Source organism: Schistocerca piceifrons, chromosome 5, assembly GCF_021461385.2.
Source record: "Schistocerca piceifrons isolate TAMUIC-IGC-003096 chromosome 5, iqSchPice1.1, whole genome shotgun sequence".
In the NCBI taxonomy this organism is placed as follows: Eukaryota; Metazoa; Arthropoda; class Insecta; order Orthoptera; family Acrididae; genus Schistocerca; species Schistocerca piceifrons.
Genome location: NC_060142.1, coordinates 159,788,446 through 159,814,810, shown reverse-complemented (window position 1 = coordinate 159,814,810; position 26,365 = coordinate 159,788,446). Strand labels below are relative to the sequence as shown.

At 43.4% G+C, this 26,365-nt stretch overlaps 1 protein-coding gene across 1 annotated transcript in view; it reads right to left on the bottom strand.

Moving 5' to 3' along the window:
* LOC124798412 (venom dipeptidyl peptidase 4-like) overlaps nucleotides 1–26,365 on the bottom strand; it is a 254,271-nt gene that overhangs the window by 58,696 nt on the left and 169,210 nt on the right. The window contains exon 12 of the mRNA XM_047261808.1: nucleotides 11,214–11,394. Coding sequence (XP_047117764.1) covers nucleotides 11,214–11,394 — 181 coding nt within the window. The remainder of the gene's footprint in view (nucleotides 1–11,213; nucleotides 11,395–26,365) is intronic.

The window sequence follows — 26,365 nt, the reverse complement described above, 5'->3', positions numbered from 1 at the left end:
GCTTACTTTAGTCTTGATGTTCTTCTTATAACAACTTTTCACCACATTATCCATTTTATTCAACTGATTCCACGTCCTTGGCAATCTTTATTTCTTCCCTTGCAGTCTATTTGATTTTTTCATTTTTCCTTGATTTATTTCACTGCTTGTACTATCTTCGGATTGATTAAAAAGGCGGGTATGTCACAACACCGTCACACTACCATCTAAACTACCGTCTCACTACCATCCAAGGCTTGCACATTGCGTCAACCGTAAAATGAAGTTAGGTAAATAACACGGAGGGACTGCCATAATTGTAGCTGTAGCTTCGAAATCTGAGTTGGGCTCGGATGCCTTTCTGAGGGTAGTAATGCCGACCTTTCTATTGCGACAGTGAGAATACCCGTTGAATGCTGCGCATATCGTGGAGTGCATTCGTTCCGGTTACTATGATGTCATCGAGGCAATTCACAGTGAGCCGTACGACGAATTTCCTCCTAGAGAACGTTGTAAAGCTCTTTAGACACAGACAGGGTGCGCCGATGCAGCCAGAAGATGGCAATGCAAATGTCATACAAGTTCTAGGCGAGGTTAATGACAACGAAACTATGATGAAAATGGCTCTGAACACTATGGGACTTAACTTCTGAGGTCATCAGTCCCCTAGAACTTAGAAGTACTTAAACCTAACTAACCTGCGGACATCACAAACATCCATGCCCGAGGCAGGATTCGAACCTGCGACCGTAGCGGTCACGCGGTTCCAGACTGTAGCGCCTAGAACCGCTCGGCCACTCCGGCCGGCCAGCTATGATGATTTTGGGTTCGTGCATGTTCAAACGAACATAACAGAGTCTTTAGTCATCAGTAGTATATTCTCCTTTACTATTTAAAAACAGCCTCCCAAGTCTGGGGTAACTTGGTTTTGAGGCATGATCGGAGCGTATTTTCATCCGGAAAGGAAGTTCCTTGAAGCTTCTTCGATTAGGAGCAGAAAAAAGTGAACATCTGAGGGAGCAAGATCAGGTGAATAAGGTACGCGTGGAATGCCCTCCAAACCCAACGCCTATATAATGTTTTCTGTTAGTCTGGCAAAAGGTGGGCGGGCGTCGTTGTGGAGTAGTATCACTTCACGCAGCTCAGCTGATCGTTGTTCTTGGATTGCGTCTGTAAGACTTCTTAGTTGTTGACAATAAATGTCACCCCTGATGGTTACATCTCGGGGGAGCAATTCTCAGTACACCACGTCGTCGCTTTTCCACCAGATACATAATATTATCGTTTGTGGATGGACGCAGGTCTTTGTACGGGGAGCTTATAACAATATTTGTTTATGGTTCATTTAATTTTTTTGTATTTTTTTGCTCTAAAATTTTCGCATATTGGTGCTACATTTTATGCTTATGTATTGTAAAGTGTACTATACCGGTGGTTGAAGTTGTTTTATTGTATGTGAATAATGTAAGTAAAATACTGCGTAAATTGTCTATTATGTTAAATAATTTTCTGATGACCTTTCGTATTTAAAAATATTTTGTGTGTATAAATTGTTCATGTTCTTGTAAATTTGACAGTATAAGAATTAGTCACGCTTAGCAGCAATATAAAAAATAGGTGTTATGTAAAAGCCAGTGTGCTTTTGTTTAAAACGAAAGTGGCTCTGGGGAGTGGAAAAGGTGGTAAGGGCGAATTGGCGCGCAAGCGCGGGAAGCAAGTCACATAGTCTGTAGGCAGCAGTGATTGAGGCAACTCCTTTGTGCAGCAGGAGAAGCTTTGCCTGTGAATTCGCACAAAATGCCTCGGATGGAGACTGCAAACGGCTTACGGCACAGCTGGGATTTGTTGGACTAATGTATGTAAAATTGGACGACGCCAAGAAGAGAAATTAAGCCCATACAGAAAGAGACTTGCAGGCCGTACTGTGGGTAGTGTAGCCGCCATAATTTTTCGCCACGCCCAAGTCTCCAGCCACCACATAATACTTTTTTGTAGTAAGTTTACTTTTGTACAGCGTGAACCATTAATTGAAACTGTGTTTTAATAATCATTCTTGAACTTTAAAGAAAGTGGTTCACCCCGTTATTTCATCATAATCATTCACCTATATAGGGTTCCTTCCTGGTGCTTGATGAATCAGAGTATCCTATTTCACAAACTTACGAAGTGCCAAGTTAATATAAAGAGGCACCACTTAATTTGTTTTTGTGTTTTCTTCACTATTGCAACGTGTTATAGTAAAAGATTGCTTATATAAAATTCAGTCAGCATGTAGCTAAGTTACTAGAATCCGGTAAACGACATATACAGAATTATTTCAAAGAATAATAGCTTTTGAAACTAAATTCCAGTAAGACAGAGGTTTTCCTGAAGTGTAATGATCAGTATAAAAAGTGTGTGCTTCAGTATTTAAGTATTTTAGATTTAAGTTTGTTTATTATAGAAAATGATTTTCTATATGTCCCTCCGGGCCAATTTTTTTTTTTTTTTAGCTTCCTTGAAGTTATCTACTGGGCTTTTTCCCTTTTAAAAACGTGGTGCATAAGTGTGTTGTAGTTAAAAAGAAATTTCAGTGTGTGCACCAACATTGTTTACGCGAAGTAATATTAATTTGAAGAATCAAATTAAACAGTAGGGAGAAAGTAGGCAAAAACTCATAATTCTGCTTTTCCAGTACTTCAGTGTTTCATTGCCTGGATAGGCTGGCGACCATTAGTATATGTTTTAAACCACTAAATGAACTAGGAACTGAGTTGTCCTAGCCTCAGTATAATATTATTTATATTGCGTTTCTACGTAACCGCTGAGTAAAATCTTATGAAAAGAATTCAATAGTCTGATTTACTTATCCATTAGACATATCACACAGTCAAATCCTGTAAAAAGGGTAACTCTATTGATTAGCTTTTCCTATAAACAGGACTGATCTCCCATTGTGTACTTTATTTGGAAACTAAATATAATTTTAGTAGGAGGGTGATACGTAGCTTTTCCCGTAACAGGACTATTTGCTCTGTTGGGGTATAGTACACGCGACAACAAAGAGGAAGGTTTTTCTGTTATTTTGGTAAAAGCATACAAGATAATAATAGGAGGGTCACTCCAAAAGAAGTGCACACTATTTTTGTAAAAATAGAGTTTTCATTCTGCATGTGCAAATGTTTTACAGTGTGTAGGTACATCCCTCCCGCTTGTTTTTAAACTTAGTTCAACCTTTTCTCGTTAGTCGCGGCGTCATAGCATGTCCTCAAGATGGCTGCCACAATTGACGTTCGTCAGAAACAACGTGCTGTCATAGAATTCCTGTGCTGTGAAACCGAGACAGTGAGAAACATCCATAAGAGGTTGAAAAAGGTATATGGAGATGCTGCTGTCGATAGCAGTACAGTTAGTCAGTGGGCAAGCAGGTTACGTCATGAAAGCGGGCACGGCAATATTGAGGATTGTCCTCGCAGCGGCAGGCCTCGTACTGCACACACCCCAGACAATGTGCAGAGAGTTAACGAATTGGTGACTGCTGACAGACGCATCACAGTGAACGAATTGTCACACTACGTTGGGATAGGGGAAGGAAGTGTTTGCAGAATACTGAAAGTGTTTGCGTTAAAAAAGGTTTGTGCCAGGTGGGTTCCCAGGATGTTGACAGTGGCTCACAAAGAAACAAGAAAAACGGCATGCACCGAACTTTTGGAACAGTACGAGAATGGTGGAGGTGAATTTTTTGGAAGAATTGTGACAGGTGATGAAACATGGATCCATCATGTTTCACCAGAGATGAAGAGGCAATCAATGGAATGGAATCATGCAAATTCACCCAAGAAAAAAAAATTCAAAACCACACCGGGGGGACTCTTTTTGTGGTCATCATGCCAAGTGGAACCACCATAAATTCTGATGCATATGTGACGACACTGAAGAAACTTCAAGATCGAATGAGACGTGTTCGACCACACCGGCAAAAGCAGGATGTTTTGCTGTTGCACGACAATGCACTGCCACATGTCAGTCAAAAAACCATGGATGCCATTACAAAATTCGGATGGACAACACTGAAACACCCGCCTTATAGTCCTGACCTTTCTCCATTTGACTATCATCTCTTTGGGAAACTGAAAGACTCTCTTCATGGAACAAGGTTTGAAGATGATGACTCCCTTGTGCACGTTGCCAAACAGTGGCTCCAACAGGTTGGTCCAGAATTTTAAGGTGCGGGTATACAGGCGCTGGTTCCAAGATAGCGTAAGGCAGTTGAGAGGGATGCAAATTATGTGGAGAAATGAAAATATTATTCCTAAAGGATGTATCTACACACTGTAAAACTTTAAAACATAAAAGATGGATTTAAAAAAATAGTGTGCATTCCTTTTGGAGTGACCCTCGTATTAGAGATAGGGTTACACGTTGCTGCTTTTTTGGGCTCCGTCGTCAGTTTCTTTTCCTTACCTTAGCATAAAGACACCAATTCTCGTCACCAGATGTACGATAAGAATGGTCAGTGTTATTCACGAGCCAATTGATGACGAGCAATCAGAGAAGCACATATGGCCACATGCTGATTTTTGTGATTTTTGGCTTAGAGCATGCGGTACCCACACACTAGATTTTTGAACCTTCCCCTTGCGTGAAAATGTCTCACGACGATGGGATGATCACAGTTCGTCACATCTCCCAGTTCTCGAGCACACAACGAGGATAATCTGTTGTGGATTAATGCGTTTAACGATCTTCACCAATCCCCAAAGATCTTCCGGAACGTTGAGAGTCACTAATGTCAAAACGATCCACTTTAAAACCATTTTCTTGACATGCTCTGTCTAATGGCATTATCCCCATACACGGGGCAAATGTTTCTGCTGTCTCCGCCACTCTCATCCCTCTATTGAAATCAAAGAGAAGAATATACTGTATAGAAAATGTTCCGATTTCTCCACTTGCCACTCCGTTTTCTACCGTCCACAGCTCCACTTCCCTACCTCGAAATGGCAAAATGACAGTATGTTAACTCAAATATCAACTACACACAAAAATGGCAATCGATAAATAAAGCCATAGCAACTGGAATACCATCATGCGAGACAAAATCGGTACCAACTTAAGCATGGACCCAATACTTAAGTAAGACGTGGCTGATGGTATTATTCCTATCACGAGTTTGAACAGGCGTTTTAACGACTTGCAATAGACAGACAGCTACCGTACGCCGTATGCGACCAGTGGGTTGAATCTCATCTGCCGTTGATTCACTGCTGAACTGAATGTGGCTTGTTCTAGGGTATTTACACTACTAGCCATTAAAATTGCTACACCACGAAGATGACGTGCTACAGACGCGAAATTTAACCGACAGGAAGAAGATGCTGTGATATGCAAATGAACAGCTTTTCAGAGCATTCACACAAGATTGGTACTGGTGGCGACACCTACTACATGCTGACATGAGGAAAGTTTCCAACTGATTTCTCATACACAGACAGCAGTTGACCGGCGTTGCCTGGTGAAACGTTGTTGTGATGCCTCGTGTAAGGAGGAGAAATGCATACCATCACGTTTCCGACTTTGATAAAGGTCGATTGTAGCCTATCGCGATTGTGGTTTATCTTATCGCGACATTGCTGCTCGCGTTGGTCTAGATCCAATGAGTGATAGCAGAATATGAAATCGGTGGGTTCAGGAGGGTAATACGGAACGCCGTGCTGGGTCCCAACGGCCTCGTATTCACTAGCAGTCGGGATGACAGGCATCTTATCCACATGGCTGTAACGGATCGTGCAGCCACGTCTCGATCCCTGAGTCAACAGATGGGGTCGTTTACAAAACAACAACCATCTGCACGAACAGTTCGACGACGTTTGCAGCAGCATGGCCTATCAGCTGGTAGACCATGGCTGCTGTTACCCTTGACGCTGCATCACAGACAGGAGCGCCTGCGATGGTGTACTCAACGACGAACATGGGTGCACGAATGGCAAAACGTCATTTTTTTCGGATGAATCCAGGTTCTGTTTACAGCATCATGATGGTCGCATCCGTGTTTGGCGACATCGTGGTGAACGCACATTGGAAGCGTGTATTCGTCATCGCCATCCTGGCGTATCACCTGGCGTGATGGAATGGGGTGCCATTGGTTACACGTATCGGTCACCTCTTGTTCGCAATGATGCACTTTGAACAGTGGACGTTACATTTCAGACGTGTTACGACCGTGGCTGTACCCTTCATTCGATCCCTGCGAAACCCTACATTTCAGCAGGATAATGCACGACCGCATGTTGCAGGTCCTGTACGGGCCTTTCTGGATACAGAAAATGTTCGAGTGTTGCCCTGGCCAGAACATTCTCCAGATCTTTCACCAACTGAAAACTTCCGGTCAATGGTGGCCGAGCAGCTGGCTCGTTACAATACGCCAGTCACTACTCTTGATGAACTGTGGTATCGTGTTGAAGCTGCATGGGCAGCTGTACCTGTACACGCCATCCAAGCTCTGTTTGACTCAATGGCCAGGCGTATCAAGGCCGTTATTACGACCAGAGGTGGTTGTTCTGGGTACTGACTTCTCAGGATCTATGCACTCATATTGTGTGAAAATGTAGTCACATGTCAGTTCTAGTATAATACATTTGTGCAATGAATACCCGTTTATCATCTGCATTTCTTCTTGGTGTAGCAATTTTAATGGCCAGTAGTGTAGTAGGACGTGTTGAACCGTAACCGCCTCTCGATTGGCATTCCCATTTGGTGCATCATGTATTTCACTGACTAGTATCTGTGGTATACGCTATATGGCATTGCTGTCGCTATTATGCTCAAAGGGGAAAGGCATTCTGATGACTAATGCAGCTCGAAGACTGTGGGACTGGACGGAAGAGCAGTGGGCGTGCGTAGATGGGACGTAGTAACGGTAGCGTCCTGCAATACCATATCGACGCTATAGCATTGTTCACGGAAGAGGCGTCTTTCGCACAACAGCCATGCATGGAATGATGAAGATCCACGTGCCAAGCTCAGATAACGAAAAACAATTTTGTGTCAGTGTGTGGACTGGTATTGTTGCACAAGATCAGTTAAGTGGTTTCGGCACGACGGTTCACCAAACTACTTCGATATTAGTGACTATGGCCGAGCGGTTCTAGGCGCTACAGTCTGGAACCGCGCGACCGCTACGGTCGCAGGTTCGAATCCTGCCTCGGGCATGGATGTGTGTGATGTCATTAGGTTAGTTAGGTTTAAGTAGTTCTAAGTTCTAGGGGACTGATGACCACAGCAGTTGAGTCCCATAGTGCTCAGAGCCATTTGAACCATTAGTGACTGCACTCACCCTCATCACTGGATTACAAAGATATGTCTTGTATCATGACCAGAATGATCGGCCGATTTTCACTCCAATGGATTTCTTCCTATGGAATTGCTTGAAGTCGTTGATGTGTGATACTCCAGCAGAAGCTGAAATGGGACTGGTTGATCAACTGCTGACTGCCTGACTCATTGCAAAACGGATAACAGTGGCATATAAGAGAGTGCGGGAAAATTATATGCAACATTGTAACACATACTTTGTTACTTTGAATATGTGATACGAGTTTGGTTCAAATGGCTCTGAGCACTATGGGACTTAACATCTTAGGTCATCAGTCCCCTAGAACTTAGAACTACTTAAACCTAACTAACCTAAAGGACATCACACACATCCATGCCCGAGGAAGGATTCGAACCTGCGACCGTAGCAGTCCCGCGGTTCCGGACTGCAGCGCCTAGAACCGCACGGCCACTGCGGCCGGCGATACGAGTTTAGTTGTTGTTATAAGATGTGTGTTCAAAAAATGGTTCAAATGGCTCTGAGCACTATGGGACATAACTTCTGTGGTCATCAGTCCCCTAGAACTTAGAACTACTTAAACCTAACTAACCTAAGGACATAACACACATCCATGCCCGAGGCAGGATTCGAACCTGCGACCGTAGCGGCCGCGCAGTTCCAGACTGAAGCTCCTAGAACCGCTCGGCCACTCCGGCCGGCAGCTCTCGAAATCCCAGGCGACATAAATCAAGAGAAATTGCTCCAGTTTTCTAGCGGGATGTACATTGAGGTAATACCTCCTAATATGGGATACCTCCTAATATCTTATCGGAACCTGCTTTTTTACGGGATAGCGCACCAACTCGACGTGGCATGGGCTCAAAAAGTCGTCTAGAGTCCCCTGCAGAAACATCGGGCCATGCTGCCTCTATAGCCGTCAATAATTGCTGTGCAGGATTTTGTGCGCGAACTTACCTCTCGACTGTGTGCCTCAAACGTTCGATGGGATTCATTTGGGCTGATCTGGATGCCCAAATCATTCGTGCGAAATGCCCAGAATGTTCTTCAAAACAGTCGCGAACAACTGTGGCCCTGTGACACAGAACATCTTGGTTTGGGTACATGAAGTCCACGAATGGCGGAAAAAGGTCTGCAAGTAGTCGAACATAATCATTTCCAGTCAATGATCAGTTCTGTTCGACCAGAGGAAGCAGTCCATTCCATGTAAACACAGATCACACACGGCCAGTTTGCACAGTGACTTGTTGACTACTTGGGTCCGTGGCTTCGCGGGGTCTGCTCCACACTCGAACCCTACCATCAGCCACGGTTTTCTAGTATTACAGTGTCCAACCGTTACGTTCAAGAGCCCAGGAGAGGCTTTGCGGACAGTGTCGTGCTGTTAGCAAAGGTTCTCGCGCCTGCTGCCATAGCCTATTAATGCTGAATTTGACCGCACTGTCCAAACCGATTCGTTTTCGTACGTCTCACATTGATTTCTGTAGTTATTTTTCACAGTGGTGCTTGTCTGTAAGCACTGACAACTCTACGCAAATGCCGCTGCTCTCGGTCGTTAAGTGACGGCCGTCGTACACTGCGTCATCCGTAGTGAGAGGTAGAAATTTAATGTTCTCGGCACAATCTTGACATTGTGGATCCCGGAATACTGAATTTCCTAACGATTTCCGCAATGGAATGACCTGTGCATCTAGCTCAACTGCCATTCGCGTTCAAAGTTCGTGGATTCCCGTCGTGCGGCCAAATTCACGTCGGAAAACTTTTCACGTGAATAACATAAGTACAAATAAAGCTCTTCCAATGCAGTGCCCTTTTATAACTTGTGTACGCGATAATACTGTTATCTGTATACAGGGTGTTACAAAAAGGTACGGCCAAACTTTCTGGAAACACTCCTCACACACAAAGAATGAAAATATGTTATGTGGACATGTGTCCGGAAACGCTTACTTTCCATGTTAGAGCTCATTTTTATTACTTCTCTTCAAATCACATTAATCATGGAATGGAAACACACAGCAACAGAACGTATCAGCGTGACTTCAAACACTTTGTTGTAGGAAACGTTCAAAGTGTCCTCCGTTAGCGAGGATACATGCATCCACCCTCCACCGCATGGAATCCCTGATGCACTGATGCAGCCCTGAAGAATGGCGTATTGTATCACAGCCGTCCACAATACGAGCACGAAGAGTCTCTACATTTGGTACCGGGGTTGCGTAGACAAGAGCTTTCAAATGCCCCCATAAATGAAAGTCAAGAGGGTTGAGGTCAGGAGAGCGTGGAGGCCATGGAATTGGTCCGCCTCTACCAATCCATCGGTTACCGAATCTGTCGTTGAGAAATGTGCAGGAGCTCCATCGTGCATCAACCACATGTTGTGTCGTACTTGTAAAGGCACATGTTCTAGCAGCACAGGTAGAGTATCCCGTATGAAATCATGATAACGTGCTCCATTGAGCGTAGGTGGAAGTACATGGGGCCCAATCAAGACATCACCAACAATGCCTGCCCAAACGTTCACAGAAAATCTGTGTTGATGACTTGATTGCACAATTGCATGCGGATTCTCGTCAGCCCACACATGTTGATTGTGAAAATTTACAATTTGATCACGTTGGAATGAAGCCTCATCCGTAAAGAGAACATTTGCACTGAAATGAGGATTGACACATTGTTGGATGAACCATTCGCAGAAGTGTACCCGTGGAGGCCAATCAGCTGCTGATAGTGCCTGCACTCGCTGTACATGGTACGGAAACAACTGGTTCTCACGTAGCACTCTCCATACAGTGACGTGGTCAACGTTACCTTGTACAGCAGCAACTTCTCTGACGCTGACATTAGGGTTATCGTCAACTGCACGAGGAATTGCCTCGTCCATTGCAGGTGTCCTCGTCGTTCTAGGTCTTCCCCAGTCGCGAGTCATAGGCTCGAATGTTCCGTGCTCCCTAAGACGCCGATCAATTGCTTCGAACGTCTTCCTGTCGGGACACCTTCGTTCTGGAAATCTGTCTCGATACAAACGTACCGCGCCACGGCTATTGCCCCGTGCTAATCCATACCTCAAATGGGCATCTGCCAACTCCGCATTTGTAAACATTGCACTGACTGCAAAACCACGTTCGTGATGAACACTAACCTGTTGATGCTACGTACTGATGTGCTTGATGCTAGTACTGCAGAGCAACGAGTCGCATGTCAACACAAGCACCGAAGTCAACATTACCTTCCTTCAATTGGGCCAACTGGCGGTGAATCGAGGAAGTACAGCACATACTGACGAAACTAAAATGAGCTCTAACATGGAAATAAAGCGTTTCCGGACACGTGTCCACATAACATCTTTTCTTTATTTGTGTGTGAGGAATGTTTCTTGAAAGTTTGGCCGTACCTTTTTGTAACACCCTGTATATGCATATCGCTATCGCGTAATTTTTGACACTTCAAAGTATAGTGTAGCGTGGTTTTTCTATTGCTGGTGATATTGAAAAATTGCTGTCGTTGAATCTTGGTGCCAGCGCGTAGCATACCGTGCAAGAATTACATCGCCGAAAGCACATTACCCTGAGTACCTTGTGAACAAAATGGTTCAAATGGCTCTGAGCACTATGGGACTTAACATCTGAGGTCATCACTCCCCTAAAGCTTAGAATTACTTAAACCTAACTAGCCTAAGGACATCACACACACCCATGCCCGAGGCAGGATTCGAACCTGCGACCGTAGCAGCACCGCGGTTCCGGACTGAAGCGCCTAGAACCACTCGGCCACAGCGGCCGGCAGTACCTTGTGCCTTGGCACCTGACCAACTGGGTCCGTCGAGGAATACTCTGTCGAATCCTTGGGAAACAACGAGCTTGTAGGTTTTTTTTGCTGGAAGTGTAGGGTTTCAGACCAGCGGAGGGCCGCCTATACTCACACATCGACGATGGCGGGCCTCTTCTCGGAGCCCTCTGGGTCGAGCCCCGGTGGGAGCCACATGCGAACCTGTGCACGCATTCCGTCGCCCACGTCCACCCAGTCGTCCAAGCGTTGAGGCAGCTGCTTGACGGACAGCGACCTCCGCAGGTCCAAGTTCAGCACCACATCTTTGCTGATATCTGTGAGACACAACAGGGAAAACACTTTTTGTGGCACACTTATTGTCAAGTAAATCGGTTACTAGGCAAGGTGGACTGCAGATCCACAAGTAAGACAACAAAAAGTTTTGGCAGGGTAATAAACAAACATGGTGGACTACCACTATGAGCATCTGCAGAAATTTATCGAATATCAGGTGAGATTCTAAAATTTTCACATCTGATATAACAGGAACTGTGAGTCTGAGAACGTATCTGGCAGAAAGGACACACATCTTATTGTATTTCAAATGATGTGTATATATCTACTCACACTCTTTAATGTACGGTATCTTTACAGCTAAATGTTAAACACACTTCTTTAGCACATACAAAACGCATCTTTTTACTTGAATGTCCCTTTTTTAATTTGACGATCTGCAATTACATGTTATTGTGTTTAGATCGGAGGCATCCAACTGGTTATTCACAAAAATATTATATATCATTCAAATTCGGTTAACACCGAAAATCAGAGTGAAATATAGAAAGAAATCCTGCTGGAAAGCATGAAAAATAGCAAGAAAAAGACACATTAATATTTCTCAGAGTGGAGAAGCAGAAAATAAACATTAAAAAATGTTTAGTCAACATCGCTGACACCTACAGTACGTTGTATGCTTACTGAGCTTCACAGCTGACCATTTTACTGGATCTATTGGAATATTTTCATGCCATCTGTTATTTAAAGTTAACTGGCAAAATTAAAGTTGATGAAAACGCGTTTTGATAGTCATATCCTTAGAATCAGTGTTTTGATTCATACATCTTTTGAGTTATTTCGCTAAAGTGTGACTGCGTGTTTCGCTGGGTGGTACCGACCATCTCCAGAGGTGCATGAAGGGGAGCATAAAACTGTGGCCTTTATTCCTTATGCTGAGAGCACATCGTTTAGCCTGGAGGAATTTTTAGAATTTTAACATTAAGAGTGTGTTCTGTCCACGTTCCAAGGGCACTACTCAGTTCTGTGAAGGATGATTAGGGACTTAGGGAGCGTGGCATATATAAAATTCAACGTTAATATTGGAAAGCTTACATCGACCATTCGATTCGCACAGTTCAGGACAGGTACCTACGTGAAACATCGCCGTCACACGACGCTAGAACAGCCGGAAAAATCGGCGGTAATAGAACATTGCATAAACGAGGGACACTGGATGAAATTTGACAAGACTGTGATAGTTGCCAGTTCTTCAGGTTTTCGAAACAGTTTTTATAAAGAGGCAATTAAAATTAGGTTGGCAGACAATTTGGTTAAAAGAGGCAATGGTTTTTCTCATACAGGGTGACAATTATGGAACTATATGAAATAAAATTGTCATAACTTCTGAACGGTTATCGTCAGGACGTTCAAAATGCACAGCTGGCCGCAGGTTATGAAGTGAACTAGTATGTGCGTGTGCACGTGTCTCGTTATTGTTGGCCACTTTCGTCTGGTTGGGTTCATCAATAAGCAAAATTGGCGCATCTGGGGGACTGAGAATCCGCATTTCGCGATCGAAAGTCTCTTCACCCTCAACGGAGGACCGTGTGGTGTGCAATGTCCAGTCACGGAATAATCGATGTGATATTCCTTGGCGGCACAGTAATCACCGAACGGTATGTGAAGGTTTTTGGAATATGGTTTCATCCCCATTATCCAAATTGATCCTAATTTCGACAGGATGTGGTTCATATAAGACGGAGCACGACCACATCGAAGCAGGAGAGTGTATGATGTCCTGGAGGAGATCTTTGGGGACCGCATTCTGGCTCTGGGGTATCCAGAGCCTCGATTGGTCGCCATATTCTCTGGATCTGTACACATGTGGCTCCTTTTTGTCCAGCTGCATTAAACCAAGGGTACAGCAATAAACGCGAAACCATTTCTGAGCTGGAAACAGCCATTCGGGAGGTCATCGATAGCATCAGTGTTCCGACACTTCAGCGGGTCATCCATAATTTCGCTATTCGTCTGCGCGACATCATCGTCAGTGATGGCAAGCATATCGAAAATGTCATATCCTACATCTGAATATCTGTAGTGACGTTTGCATACAGTTTGTAGCTAATTTACGTTTTTTTCCGTATAGTTCAATAATTGTCACACTGTAGCAGGACGTGGAGATCTGTACTATCCCGCATCAATACAAAAAATTCTTCAGTGCGGCCAGCCCTGGTGTTGGAAAATGCTCTCGATTGCGATGTAGCGTTGCCGCTGGTGTTCTGATAAGGTCGGGGCCATCTGCCTGTCTTGGAGGGCAGCAACTGTGACGGGCGGTGCATGAGCGGTGTACGGTACGGTGTCGTATATATCTACGTCTACATCTACATCCATACTCCGCAAGTTACCTGACGGTGTGTGGCGGAGGGTACCCTGTGTACCTCTATCGGTTCTCCCTTCTATTCCAGTCTCGTATTGTTCGTGGAAAGAAGGATTGTCGGTATGCTTCTGTGTGGGCTCTAATCTCTCTGATTTTATCCTCATGGTCTCTTCGCGAGATATACGTAGGAGGGAGCAATATACTGCTTGACTCCTCGGTGAAGGTATGTTCTCGAAACTTTAACAAAAGCCTGTACCGAGCTACTGAGCGCCTCTCCTGCAGAGTCTTCCACTGGAGTTTATCTATCATCTTCGTAACGCTTTCGCGATTACTAAATGATCCTGTAACGAAGCGCGCTGCTCACCGTTGGATCTTCTCTATCTCTTCTATCAACCCTATGTGGTACGGATCCCACACTACTGAGCAGTATTCAAGCAGTGGGCGAACAAGCGCACTGTAACCTACTTCCTTTGTTTTCGGATTGCATTTCCTTAGGATTCTTCCAATGAATCTCAGTCTGGCATCTGCTTTACCGACGATCAACTTTATATGATCATTCCATTTTAAATCACTCCTAATGCATACTCCCAAATAATTTATGGAATTAACTGCTTCCAGTTGCTGACCTGCTATTTTGTAGCTAAATGATAAGGGATCTATCTTTCTATGTATTCGCAGCACATTACACTTGTCTACATTGAGATTCAGTTGCCTTCCCTGCACCATGCGTCAATTCGCTGCAGATCCTCCTGCATTTCAGTACAATTTTCCCTTGTTACAACCTCTCGATACACCACAGCATCATCTGCAAAAATCCTCAGTGAACTTCCGATGTCATCCACAAGGTCATTTATGTATATTGTGAATAGCAACGGTCCTACGACACTCCCCTGCGGCACACCTGAAATCACTCTTACTTCGGAAGACTTCTCTCCATTGAGAATGACATGCTGCGTTCTGTTATCTAGGAACTCTTCAACCCAATCACACAATTGGTCTGATAGCCCATATGCTCTTACTTTGTTCATTAAACGACCGTGGGGAACTGTATCGAACGCCTTGCGGAAGTCAAGAAACACGGCATCTACCTGTGAACCCGTGTCTATGGCCCTCTGAGTCTCGTGGACGAATAGCGCGAGCTGGGTTTCACACGACCGTCTTTTTCGAAACCCATGCTGATTCCTACAGAGTAGATTTCTAGTCTCCAGAAAAGTCATTATACTCGAACATAATATGTGTTCCAAAATTCTACAACTGATCGACGTTAGAGATATAGGTCTATAGTTCTGCACATCTGTTCGACGTCCCTTCTTGAAAACGGGGATGACCTGTGCCCTTTTCCAATCCTTTGGAACGCTACGCTCTTCTAGAGACCTACGGTACACCGCTGCAAGAAGGGGGGCAAGTTTCTTCGCGTACTCTGTGTAAAATCGAACTGGTATCCCATCGGGTCCAGCGGCCTTTCCTCTTTTGAGCGATTTTAATTGTTTCTCTATCCCTCTGTCGTCTATTTCGATATCTACCATTTTATCATCTGTGTGACAATCTAGAGAAGGAACTACAGTGCAGTATAGGGGGACGATTTGCAGTCTTGGCATCAATTTTCAGCAGGAGTCAGCGGCAGCAGCAGCAGCAGCGTTCTTCTGAAGATGGTGGACAGATGAATCGCCGAAATATCTAATCATGTTGCGGGCTTTCAAAAAACGGAATGCAATTGTGATGGTGTGGTCGTCCTCAACTACGTACCCACTGACTCAGAGTTGAAATATTAAAAGTTTTGGCTTGTTTCGTTGTCTAGGGGCTGGGATATGTAGTTGCCGCATTACAGACCAAATACTGCTGAGTCTACAGTATACGATAAGAATACACACATGAATCGAATGGTCGAAGGTGCCTATTACTCGGCAATTGTGAATTTTGAACTTAATATAGACTTCTATAAATGAAAGATTGCAATTAAATAAATTCTGCAGGTACTATCTTAACGACTTTAAATGCTGAGTACGATAGTAGAAGTACCTTTGAGAATGCGGTATATTTCTGCAAAACACTTATTCGTGTCGATGGTTCAAATGGTTCAAATGGCACTATGGGACTTAACATCTGAGGTCATCAGTCCCCTAGAACTTAGAACTACTTAAACCTAACTAACCTAAGGACATTACACACATACATGCCCGAGGCAGGATTCGAACCTGCCACCGTAGCGGTCGCGTGGTTCCAGACTGAAGCACCTAGAACCGCTCGGCCACACCGGCCGGCTGGTGTCGATGGTCCAGCAATTAAAAAAATATATAATTTGAATAACAGGGAAACAATAGATCCCTACTGCACGTAATTAGTTATGAACGACAACATAGCTCGCGAGATATTCACTTCTAAACACATACTACGTCTTCACTGTAGAAACCACGGAAATCTCACAAGTACACAAGTCGGCACTCCGAAGTATTTCTATCTCTCGCGACCGCGCGCAAAAACCCACTCTCCAAGTCTTTTTCCGTGACCGTGCGTCAGTCGAGCCGTCGCGTCCAGCGTCCCCGTGCCCTGTGCCGTACTCCCGCGCCGCACCATTCCGAACTCACTCCTGTCCTCTCCGGATACGATGCTCCTGCCCAACCTCCATACGTCTCTCTTAGTAACGAGCGCTGTGACTGGCTAGAGCGCTCCCTCCATGTCTGCAAGCTAACGTACACTCACAAACATATCGAAACACATACGAAATACTGGATTTACATTTAAATAACTTGAAATTAAATAAATATTCCTACGGCTGGACCATAAACACGCTCTAACACACAATATTAAATACATAAACAAATTAAATAAACATATATCAAAGGAATAGCATCAAAAGGTGGACCAGTAGCCTAAGGTCTCTGTGCATTCTAAAACACAGTAAATACTTAACCAATTTCTTCATGAATAGTATATATCGGATATAAACAAAGACATAGATGGATAAATATATATTTATAAGCATGCTGCTAGAATTTCGTCGTGTAACTGTGGAGTACTTTTGGCCTGACGCGATCGATAGTAATTGGCCACTTTGACCTCCAATAACTCATGTGCTATTCAAGTTACATTCCTGTAATTTATACCAATTTAGGTTTACACTAATAGCTTTCTAAAGACACGTCAATCGACAAAATCTGATGAACCGTTTAGATTTTGGAAATTCGTTGCTGGGTGTTACTTGTATAATTTATCGTCAGATACTAAACTTTAAGCTGATATAGATATTGAAAATCTGATTGCACCATCAGAATCGTCATGCAAATAATGGTAAGTACATGTTTCTTTTTGAGGTATCATGATTCCTCTGGCTAATATTAATTTCTATATAAACTGTGAAATGTCTGCCATTAAGGTTTCACAAAGTCTGCCTGGTTGGCCGTGCGATCTAACGTACGGCATTCCGTGTGGGAAGGAGCGCCTGGTCCCCGGCACGAATCCGCCCGGCGGATTTGTGTCGAATGGTGAAACAGCCAGTCTGTGGATGGGTTTTAGGCGGCTTTCCATCTGCCTCGGCGAATGCGGGCTGGTTCCCCTTATTCCGCCTCAGTTACACTATGTCGGCGACTGCTGCGCAAACAACTTCTCCACAACACCACCATTACTCTACTATGCAAACATAGGGGCTACACTCGTCTGGTGTGAGATGTTCCCGGGGGGATCCACCCCGGGCCGAACCGCTCAATAACCCTGGGTTCGGTATGGGACGGCGGAGGGGTGAAGTGGACTGCGGTAGTCGTCGTGGGGTTGTGGACCACGGCAGCTGCGGTGGGGACGTAGCCTCTCCGGCGTTTCTAGGTCCCTGGTTAACATACAATACAATACATACAAGGTTTCACAAAGGCCGCCATCTTTGGCACTCCCGGCATGTCTCCTGCATCGACACAGCGTCACCATGAAATTAACCACCATGCGCTCTGTGGGCCCAGGCAAATGTTCAGCACTACGTGTTTGCTGCTGGGCCCCAGATTTCCGAGCGGCCCGTGTGGCCACGCCTACTCCGAACTTACAATATTTCAAGGGCGCCGCAACTCGCCCGTTACCTCACAATGTGATTTTAGGATCCGGCACCATACCCGAGGAGACTTTCAAGAATTATTATGCTGCGAAACCCTGTGTTGTCACATGATGTACTTTCATTTCACTTAGCCGAGAAACTACTGTGGAGCATCTAACAATCCGCCACTCTAGGCTGTGCCACAGAAAAAAGGCTGTATCGCATGGGTACCAGTGTCTCCTGACAGTCAAGCCAGATGTCTGAAATCCATCCCTGCGGCTGCTGCTACAAACTTTAGCAACGGTGAATCCGAATTACTTCGACTCTAATATCCTCTTCTTTGTTTGGGTTCTTCCATTGGTGTTTTGCTCTTTGCTGTATTGGCTGGTTCAAATGGCTCTGAGCACTATGGGACTTAACTACTGTGGTCATCAGTCCCCTAGAACTTAGAACTACTTAAACCTAACTAACCTAAGGACATCACACACATCAATGCCCGAGGCAGGATTCGAACCTGCGACCGTAGCAGTCGCGCGGTTCGGGATGCGCGCCTAGAACCGCTAGACCACCGCGGCCGGCTTTGCTGTATTCATATGTCGCTATGCTAGTCTGCCAATGTTTGCATGATCTCCTGGTTGATCTTCTCCAGGTTCTGAAGTGGGTGCTTCTCTATTGTGTGCACTCGATTCTTTTCCGGAAGTGTTAGCAACCACCTCATTGCTATGAGTGCTAAGAAAAAAATGTTCAGATGTGTGTGAAATCTTATGGGACTTAACTGCTAAGGTCAACAGTCCCTAAGCTTACACACTGCATAACCTAAATTATCCTAAGGACAAACATACACACCCATGCCCGAGGGAGGACTCGAACCTCCACCGGGACCAGCCGCACAGTCCATGACTGCAGCGCCTCAGACCGTTCGGCTAATCCTGCGCGACTATTGTTGGTGATATTGAAATATTGCTGACGGTGAATCTTGGTGCCAGCGCGTAGCATTCTGTGCAAGAATTACTAATCCCGAGCGGCTGAGTGCTAAGACCTTACTGGCTGCCAGTGCAGATGCGCCTTACCCCCAATCACGCGGAGGGACGCCAGTGTTTCGTCACGCAGAGTTTTGTCGGCCGGCTTCAGTTTGTGCTGTAGACCACCGTAAATGTGGCCAGCAGCTGCCCTGCTACTTTTCTTTCCGTTCTCGTTCGCAGGACTGCACGCCTATAGCAGTCAAAAATAACTTCCACTCCAGGGAAGGCGGTAGAGGCGATACATATGCACGAGGGTAATATCTCCATTAAAATATAAGGGACGATCAAGAGGTTTCCCTTGGAAGGCCGTTCAATTCAGCATCGGCATGCCAATGAGGCAAAATCGCCATAAGCATTGAGGCAATCATATCAACGACACACCAAGTTGAACATACCCGTTTCGTGAAACACCGTGTATTGCTGTATTACATCAAGAGGACTGTAACTGCCAGCTGCAAGTCCTCGTCCGACAGGAACCGTTGACCTTTCAGTTCCATTTTAAGGGACCGGAGGCATAATATATGGAGAGAGATAAGGTCTATAGGGCAGGTATTCGAGTGTCTCCCACCCTAGTTGGCGTTACAACATTTGTGATACGAGGGCGGGCGCTATCATGAAGTAGCACAGGACTTGATGTACCATTTTACAGTGGTGGTTTTCGACAGACATGCTGCCCCCATACACATTCTTCGTTCTCTGATGGATGTGTGCCGGGGTCTGTCCTTCAGCAGCCAAGAAAAGAATAAAAGAACGCTGTCCCTGTTCGTCGCATTTGGTAATAACGTCGCCGTAGTTCACATTTACATTTTCACCGCACGCACGTCGGAAGGACACGAATGCCACTGTAATACCTGGCCTACATGTCGGTCCTTATGTAACCGCAACGGAGTCGCGCTACGTTGCACATACGCTGCAGTAACTCCTTCAAACGGAAACTTTTTTATCATACATTTTAACTTTGTGATTGGTGATTCGATGAGTCTAATGGTACAGGCTAGGTATCAACCAATTGCAGCCGTTTCTCGGGCTCAGTGTGCTTGTCCTCGCTGTGTTGCAAGCAGTGTCTTTCCAGATGGCACAATCTGAATGCGGTGAGACGGGTGCCACAAGAGGCAAGTGTACCGGCCGATAGGGGTGGGCAGGCGAAGGAGAAACAAATACACAGTGGTTTGTCGCGTGATCTGTTGCGCCATTATAGACATATTTTTATCGAAATAAATCTAGCTACATGTCACAAAATGATATTAATGGTCTTATTTCACTTAGTGTTATCCCTTTTATCAGTTTAACAATTACTTAAACTAATTTTTTTTATTTTAGTTCTACGTAACACTCTCATTTAAACTGCAATGAACACAGATGGGTTCAATTTAAGTGTTGTGAGGCAAGGAACAAAAGAAAATACATACTGGCATAAGTGAATTGATTGACAAAGGATGCTACAAACCAAACTTTAACGTCAGGTTGGCATAATACTGAAAATCACACAAAGGGAGTAATAACAAAATCTTGGAAGAATGAATGTCTAGTGAAAAATAAAACTGAACTGGCAGTACAGATGGGAACTCTTCAAACAACTAATATGCTTGAAGAAACTAAAGACTATTGACTTCATTAAATTCTGACTGACCACACTGACGAAATGAATATGATTTAGATGAACGTGGAGTTCATCCATTACTGATTCAAAGCCCTGCTGGACACACATAGGCCACTCAGGACCTGCCAAATCCCGTGTCGTCCTCTGCATTATTTGGCTGTGGTATGGAAGAGTGGGGTCAGCATGTAACGGCCATTTCCATAGTGTCTGTAAATAACAGATGCAACTTATAAACGATAATTTGAAAGTGAATGTGGGTAGAGATATGTAGTAAGACTATCGTAAAATCGTGCTATAATTGCAGTTGCTTTAGCAAATGAATACTTTACTTTCCTTTTACATTAGGTTCGTGCAAAAGTTCGTAACGTTTTTCTTTTCTATTTGCGTGTTGGTATTCCCGTTGATATGAGTTTTTATATCGACAGTCATTTTCTACTTGTAGTTCACTATTGCTATTTGAGTTTGTATTGTCATTTTGTCATCTCGAGATAGTGAGTGGACCCGTGGACGCTGGAAAATGGAGTGTCAAGTGGAGAAATCGGAACATTTCCGACATATTATTCAGTCTGAGATAAACAAAGGGGTGACAGTAGCGGAGGCAGCCGCAGACATTTGCACCCTGTATGGGAGATGATGCTACTGGAAAGAGCAAGGCAAGAAATGGTTTTCTCGTTTTAAGGAAGATCGTTTTGACTTTAGTGTCTCACACCACGTTCAGGAAGACATTCAGGGCTCTGATAAAGACCGTTTAAAACCATTAATCCACGATTATCAACGTCAGTGTTCTCGAGAACTGGCAAATCATGCGACATTTCCATGCAATGGGCAACGTTCAAAAATCGGCTGTATGGGCACGGCATGCTCTAAGCCAAAACCATAAAAATCAGTGGGTGGTCATAAGTGCGTCTCTGCTTGCTCTTCATCAATTGGCTCGTGAACAACACCGACTATTTCTACCCCGTATCATTAGTAGTGACGAGAAATGGTGTCTTTATTCTAAAATAAGGAAAAGAAAGGAATGGTTGAGCCCAAACAAAGCAGCAACTCCCTGTAAAGGACCTGCGAGCATCAAAATGGTTCAAATGGCTATGAGCACTGTGGGACTTAACATCTGCGGTCATCAGTCCCCTAGACTCAGAACTACTTAAACCTGACTAACCTAAGGACATCACACACATCCATGCCCGAGGCACGATTCGTACCTGCGACCGTAGCAGCAGCGCAGTTCCGGACTGAAGCGCCCAGAACCGCTCGGCCACAGCGGCCGGCAACCTGCGAGCATCCACAAAAGATAATGTTACATATGTGGTGGAGCAGCGACAGAGTGGTGTGCTACGAACTGCTTCCCCGAGGTGTAACCATCACTGCCGACACTTATTGTCAACAACCGAGACGTCTTGTAGACGCAATCCAGGAACAACAACTAGGAAGACTGAGTGAAGCGATGCTACTCCACTATAATGCTCGCCCGCATTCCACCAAACTGACTAAAAACACTATACAGGAGTTCGGTTGTGAAGTCATTCCACACCCTCCTTATTCACCTTATCTTGTGGCTTCGATTTTCATCGTTTCCGCTCTCTATCGAACAACCTTCAAGGAACTTTCTTTCCAGATAGAAATACGCTCTGAATATAGCCTGACGAGTTCTTTACATCAAAACCACGCAATTGCTACTGTCGCGGAATCGAAATTTACCAAATCGTTGCCAGATTGCTATAAATAATAAAGGAGAATATATTACTGATGATTGGAGTCTCTATTATGACTTATGGAAAACGTAACGAACTTATGCACCATCCATTTATGTATTTAAAACACTCATATGCGAGTTTTTGAAGTCAAGGCTCTTCCTGAGCAACCAATAATTTAACACAACAAAAGGAGTGGTATTCAGCTAAAGAAATTATCAAGCTTTTCCTCTGGTCATTTCCGTTTCTGGAACCCTTTTTCGACGGTAGAAAATGTGCAGTAAAATGTACAGTCGTGGACAAAACGAGCCCTCGCCTTTTCGTTATGCTGATCCGCACAGCTTTAAAGTCTGCTACACAGCATAACAGGCAAGGCGACGAAGTGCTACCAACATACTACGCACAGGCGTGAATTGACAGACTATCCGAACTTTGTCAGACTGTTTTCAGTCATGTGTATGACTATGCTGATTAGTGTGTTAAACACAACACGTAAATATAAGATGCAAATGAAAGAAGAAACGCTAGTTAGTATGAACTGTACTAGTAAAAATGAATTTCAGTTTATCGAGTCAACATAACTGTTTTAGTAAGACAAAGTACCCTAGATCGTTACGAATTAGCAAATTATTATGCGTATTAGGCTGCTAAACGGTCTGTGTCCGGTTTCAGACCAGTCATACTGGATTACTGTTGCTGACCTGCCATGAAATTGTGCATATTTAACAATGCATGAAGATTCATAACGAAATTCAGTCAAAAACCATTCAGTGCCCACGTAAGTCAATTCAGTTATTGACAGAAGCGGAAAAAGTAATCAGTAAGAAGTATGAAATTCTACTAGATCTTTTTATTTATATCCACAGGACGCCGGTGCATAATAAAGATAGCAATAAAACGTATTGGGGGCGCGACAATTTCTTGAAATTGCTTTACTGCCAGTCATCTGCCTCCATCGAGATTAGAACCGAAAACAAACCAGACCTCCCTTGCAGTAGCAAACACCTTTCACTACACTAGCAGACAACCCAGGCAAACAGCCCTCTATTATTACCCCAGACTTGAATGAGCCGGCAATTTCGCAACGAAAATGGCAAAATGATCTGCAGTTTCCGTTGCACAGAGCTTTCTGGGCTCAAAAACAATAATTTTCTACTTATATGTTACCGCTTTTGTGACAATCATTCGGGATGTGTATCGAAATAACAAAATATTGTTATTAGCGAGTAAATGTAGGAGGATAATTCTGCACCACCCCAGGAAATAAACTGCTACATAGCTGCCAAAAGTATTCTACAATGTTTCGAATTCTCCATTAGACTCGCCCAACAACCAGAAAACGTTCATTAGACGAAGTGTTTCTTAAGCTACCTGGCAATGGGAATGCTCGCAGTTCTAAAACGCGGTGGCATTAACTCTGGGATCTGAATTACCACGTGTATAGACAAATGGATTTTATTTGCATTCCTGTAAACGTGATTTGGATCGAAAGCATAGCTACGAGTAATATGTTGATGTATCGATTGCAACTAGAACATTTCCAATAAAGAGTAGGGGGGGGGGTTATTTATGCGGCCATCATCTTCAGTAACTTCAAAGTCTTTTCGGGTTTGCTGCCGGATCCTAAAATCAACTTGACTCGATATTTCGGCGATCCAACTGTTCGCCATCTTCAGGGAATGCTGCTTCTGCTGATGAGTCCCGCTGAGAACTCTCTCAGCGGGACTCATCAGCAGAAGCAGCATTCCCTGAAGATGGCGAACAGTTGGATCGCCGAAATATCGAGTCAAGTTGATTTTAGGATCCGGCAGCAAACCCGAAAAGACTTTGAAGACTTATTACGCCGGGAAAGCCTACGTAGTTACATCTTCAGTAACTGTCGTAGCTATTTTCGTTGTTTGGATTTCGTCACCTAAATCAGTAAAAATGAAACCCTACTAGTCTCACTTTCTTGACCGTCTGTCTGTCTACCCAGCCCTTAAAACCCGTTTTGCTAATTCGTAACGATCTGGGGTACTTTGCCTTACTAAAACAGTTATGTTATCTCGATAGGCTGAAATTTATTTTTATTAGTACAGTTCATACTAATTAGCGTTTCTTCTTTCATTTATCTGTTACATTTACGTGTTGTGTTTAACACACTAATCATCATTAATATAGTCATACACACGATTGAAAACAGTCTGCGAAAATTCGGATAGTTTGTCAATTTCACGCCTGTGTGTAATATGTTGGTACCACTTCATCGCCTTGTCTGTTATGCTGTGTAGCAGACCTTAATGCTGTGCGGATCATAGTCTCTGGGAAGCAAGTATTCCCTCACAGGCAACTTTGAGGTTATGTACATATTATCTCAAAGTCTGCTTAGTGTAAAACAACATGTTGACTAGATATAGAGTCGTTCGATCGCAGAACATTATCCTGGAGAAACTGAGACTGCTAAGGTTAGGGCATTTGGAAAGAATCAGTCACTCAGAGAAGCATTTAGACCTGTTACAGAAACATTTGAAAGAATGTCACAGCAAATGTTTCAGAAGAAGATACTGCCGGCAGTTTGATTAAGCAATTCAGTGGTAGTCAGATAGGTGGAATACATGGAGTAGTCAAGGACAAATCGTATATTTTGGAACCCAGCCTATCAGTTTATCCAAAGAACATCAAATTTACACAATCAAATGTTCTTAAAAATTTCCCAACTAAACAAAACTTTACTATCTATGGTCGAATATTATATATGACTGACGTATATAAGGAAGCCCCAACAGTGCGAAATACAAACAAAATAGTTAACCAGTGTTAGAGGACATACTTGACAGTAGAATTATAGATATTTGGGATTAAAAAATTAGTAATTGGCCTCCACAACACATACACAATGATGACCCTAACGAAATAGTTGACGATTATGACTGCTTACAGCATTGGCCACAGCCAGCAATACAGCACATATGAATGAAATCATTTCAATAATTTCAAAACTTTTGGATAGAGATATTATTCAACAATAACTATGGAGACCATAGTTCAAGAGCTTAACAAACCAACACACAATACATTTCTGTGTAGACGTTTTATAATTTGAGGTTTGGAAGACTTATAACAGGCAGATTTTGTAGAAAGGAGGCAATTTAAGTTCTCGATAATGACCTTCTAAATACCATGTATGTGGAATGCTAGATCCATGAAATGCTACACCCTTGAAAACATAAATTTAATATAGGAGTTTTAGTACATTTATCAAAATAAAAATCAGCATTCGAGAATTCAAACCTACCAAAATGATCAACAGAGGTATATGCAGACTCCAATGTAGAATGAACAAGAACAAACATAAGACATATATACTGAAAGACAGCAGTGATAGTGAAATGGCATCTCAATCGAGCTGCATAACTTGATGTCGCTAAGTTTCAGCTTATACCAAGGAAGGGGTCTTCCCATAGGAATGTCTGGATTTAATACAGAACTCAGTGAAACCACATTGCCTGACATAGCTGCATGCTCTAGTAAGCTTACAGGTGATTCCATAATGGGTGCAGAATATGGTTATGCAGGAAATGTTTGTCAGGAGTTTATAATGTTACGTATCCCTTACCACAGAAAGTAAATACCCTATGGTGAACAGACTATTCTGGCAACATTTATATAATTTCATATGGACAGAAACATTATATTAGCTTATAAATGTTACTTTTCTTGTTACGCTGTCTCGTCATCTAGGACTTCGGTTCCTGTTTATGCTTTCCAATTAATAGGTCCAAAGTGTTTCATTTCAGTAAAATTCGCTGAAATATGGCTGCTTTTTGAAATAATCAGTATATATTCTGCAATATCACTTGTTAAATATATCCGATACCCAACATGCCAATACAACACAAAAAACTTGACAGTTACGTGGACTAATCTCCACAACAATTGAAACTTTTAAGGCGCGTTTGGTGCCTAAGATTTCTATAAGTATTACGTATGTAGCTTCCATATCCTTCTATAAGGGGGTGTAGTTCGAATGAGTTTTGTTATTATGACTCTCTTAACCGATATTACTTTTCAGGTATAATTTACATAACGCTTTCTGGAAATAATTATTTGTCCAAAGATTTATACACCTAATAATTAATAATGGAAGTTGCAAATTTTGACAATACAAAAACCATCAGCTGCTTGTCTTTGCATTATTCTCAATTGAATTATTGATAGTAAAATTAGAACAATTAAAAATGAAAACAGAAGTTTTATTTACATGAAAATAAAGAATAATAACATTACTTTCACAATAAAGTGATTTTTGACTCATTGAAGTAAACAATTGTGAATAATAATTT